Genomic DNA, 1373 nt, shown 5'->3' on the forward strand with positions numbered 1-1373 from the left:
TTGAGACAGCACCGGAACCTAAGCATGATGAGGGAGGAGTCGATGTCTGCCGTGTGGAGATGCCCGATTCTATCCATGATCTACCAGTGACCAATGTCTGTCTTGTCGAGACACCGGCGGAACCTGTCGAGTCTGTCTGCGTCGCAGGGGACGACTGGGATCTCGACCTGGACTTCCAGCCCTCTTCCACTCATGCAGTTGAGACAGCACCGGAACCTAAGCATGATGAGGGAGGAGTCGATGTCTGCCGTGTGGAGATGCCCGATTCTATCCATGATCTACCAGTGACCAATGTCTGTCTGGTTGAGACACCGGCGGAACCTGTCGAGTCTGTCTGCGTCGCAGGGGACGACTGGGATATCGACGTGGACTTCCAGCCCTCTTCCACTCATGCAGTTGAGACAGCACCGGAACCTAAGCATGATGATGGAGGAGTCGACGTCTGCCATGTGGAGATGCCCGATTCTATCCATGATCTACCAGTGACCAATGTCTGTCTTGTCGAGACACCGGCGGAACCTGTCGAGTCTGTCTGCGTCGCAGCGGACGACTGGGATTTCGACTTGGACTTCCAGCCCTCTTCCACTCATGCAGTTGAGACAGCACTGGAACCTAAGCATGATGATGGAGGAGTCTGCCATGTGGAGATGCCCGATTCTAACCGTGATCTACCTGGGACCAATGTCTGTCTGGTTGAGACACCAGCGGAACCTGTCGCATCCGTCTGCGTCGCAGGGGACGACTGGGATTTCGACCTGGACTTCGAGCCCTCTTCGGCCACGAACGGAAATTCTTCCGTGTCTATTGCGTGGCTCAGTCCCGAAGACGCGAAGCGACCCATCAAAGTCAACGGATCAGTCCAAGATTCCTGTCAGGAATCTGCCTGTGACATGGACCCCCTATTGGATCCGGGAACAATCACGCTCGAAATCGATAGCTCAAGACCCCACCCTGCCAAAGACCCACTGCCGCCGTCGTCGTCGTCATCTTCTAAGCACCTTACGAAACTGTCACCCCCTCGTAGGACCCAACAACCCCTAGTTCCGGTGGGTCTTCCACGGCGGAAGCCTCACAAAGCAGACCATCTCGACCTGGACGACTTACTGAATTTTTGAACTCCAATGCGTACATATTTTGTATAATTGATGAGACTCACTTGGGCCACATCCACACCTCAAAGCTGCGCCATCCCACTTGAAAAGTGCAGATGATTCATGGTTCTAGCGTAGACTAGAACCATCTACTGAATTCACACTCTCGTTCTACTGAATTGACACCCATCTACTGCATTGACAGTAGTGAAAGTAATGAACAGAGTGTTTTGTTGGCCGAGACGCGAACGTCTGGCCTTTCGGTAAAAACTGTGCCACTGG

The 1373-nt window shown here is 53.5% G+C and overlaps 1 protein-coding gene across 1 annotated transcript; it reads left to right on the forward strand.

The window, feature by feature from the left end:
* Positions 1 to 59: 59 nt before the first annotated feature.
* On the forward strand, positions 60 to 1115 carry KVP17_003378 (uncharacterized protein; the record flags this gene model as incomplete). Its single annotated transcript, XM_068520586.1, has 1 exon — positions 60 to 1115. One exon carries the CDS (start codon positions 60 to 62, stop codon positions 1113 to 1115), a length of 1056 nt encoding a protein of 351 aa, XP_068371410.1.
* Positions 1116 to 1373: the final 258 nt, after the last annotated feature.

Source organism: the organism of the source record quoted next, assembly GCF_019968985.1.
Source record: "MAG: Porospora cf. gigantea B chromosome Unknown PgB_NODE_8548_length_1373_cov_498.563, whole genome shotgun sequence".
Taxonomy (NCBI): domain Eukaryota; phylum Apicomplexa; class Conoidasida; order Eugregarinorida; family Porosporidae; genus Porospora; species Porospora cf. gigantea B.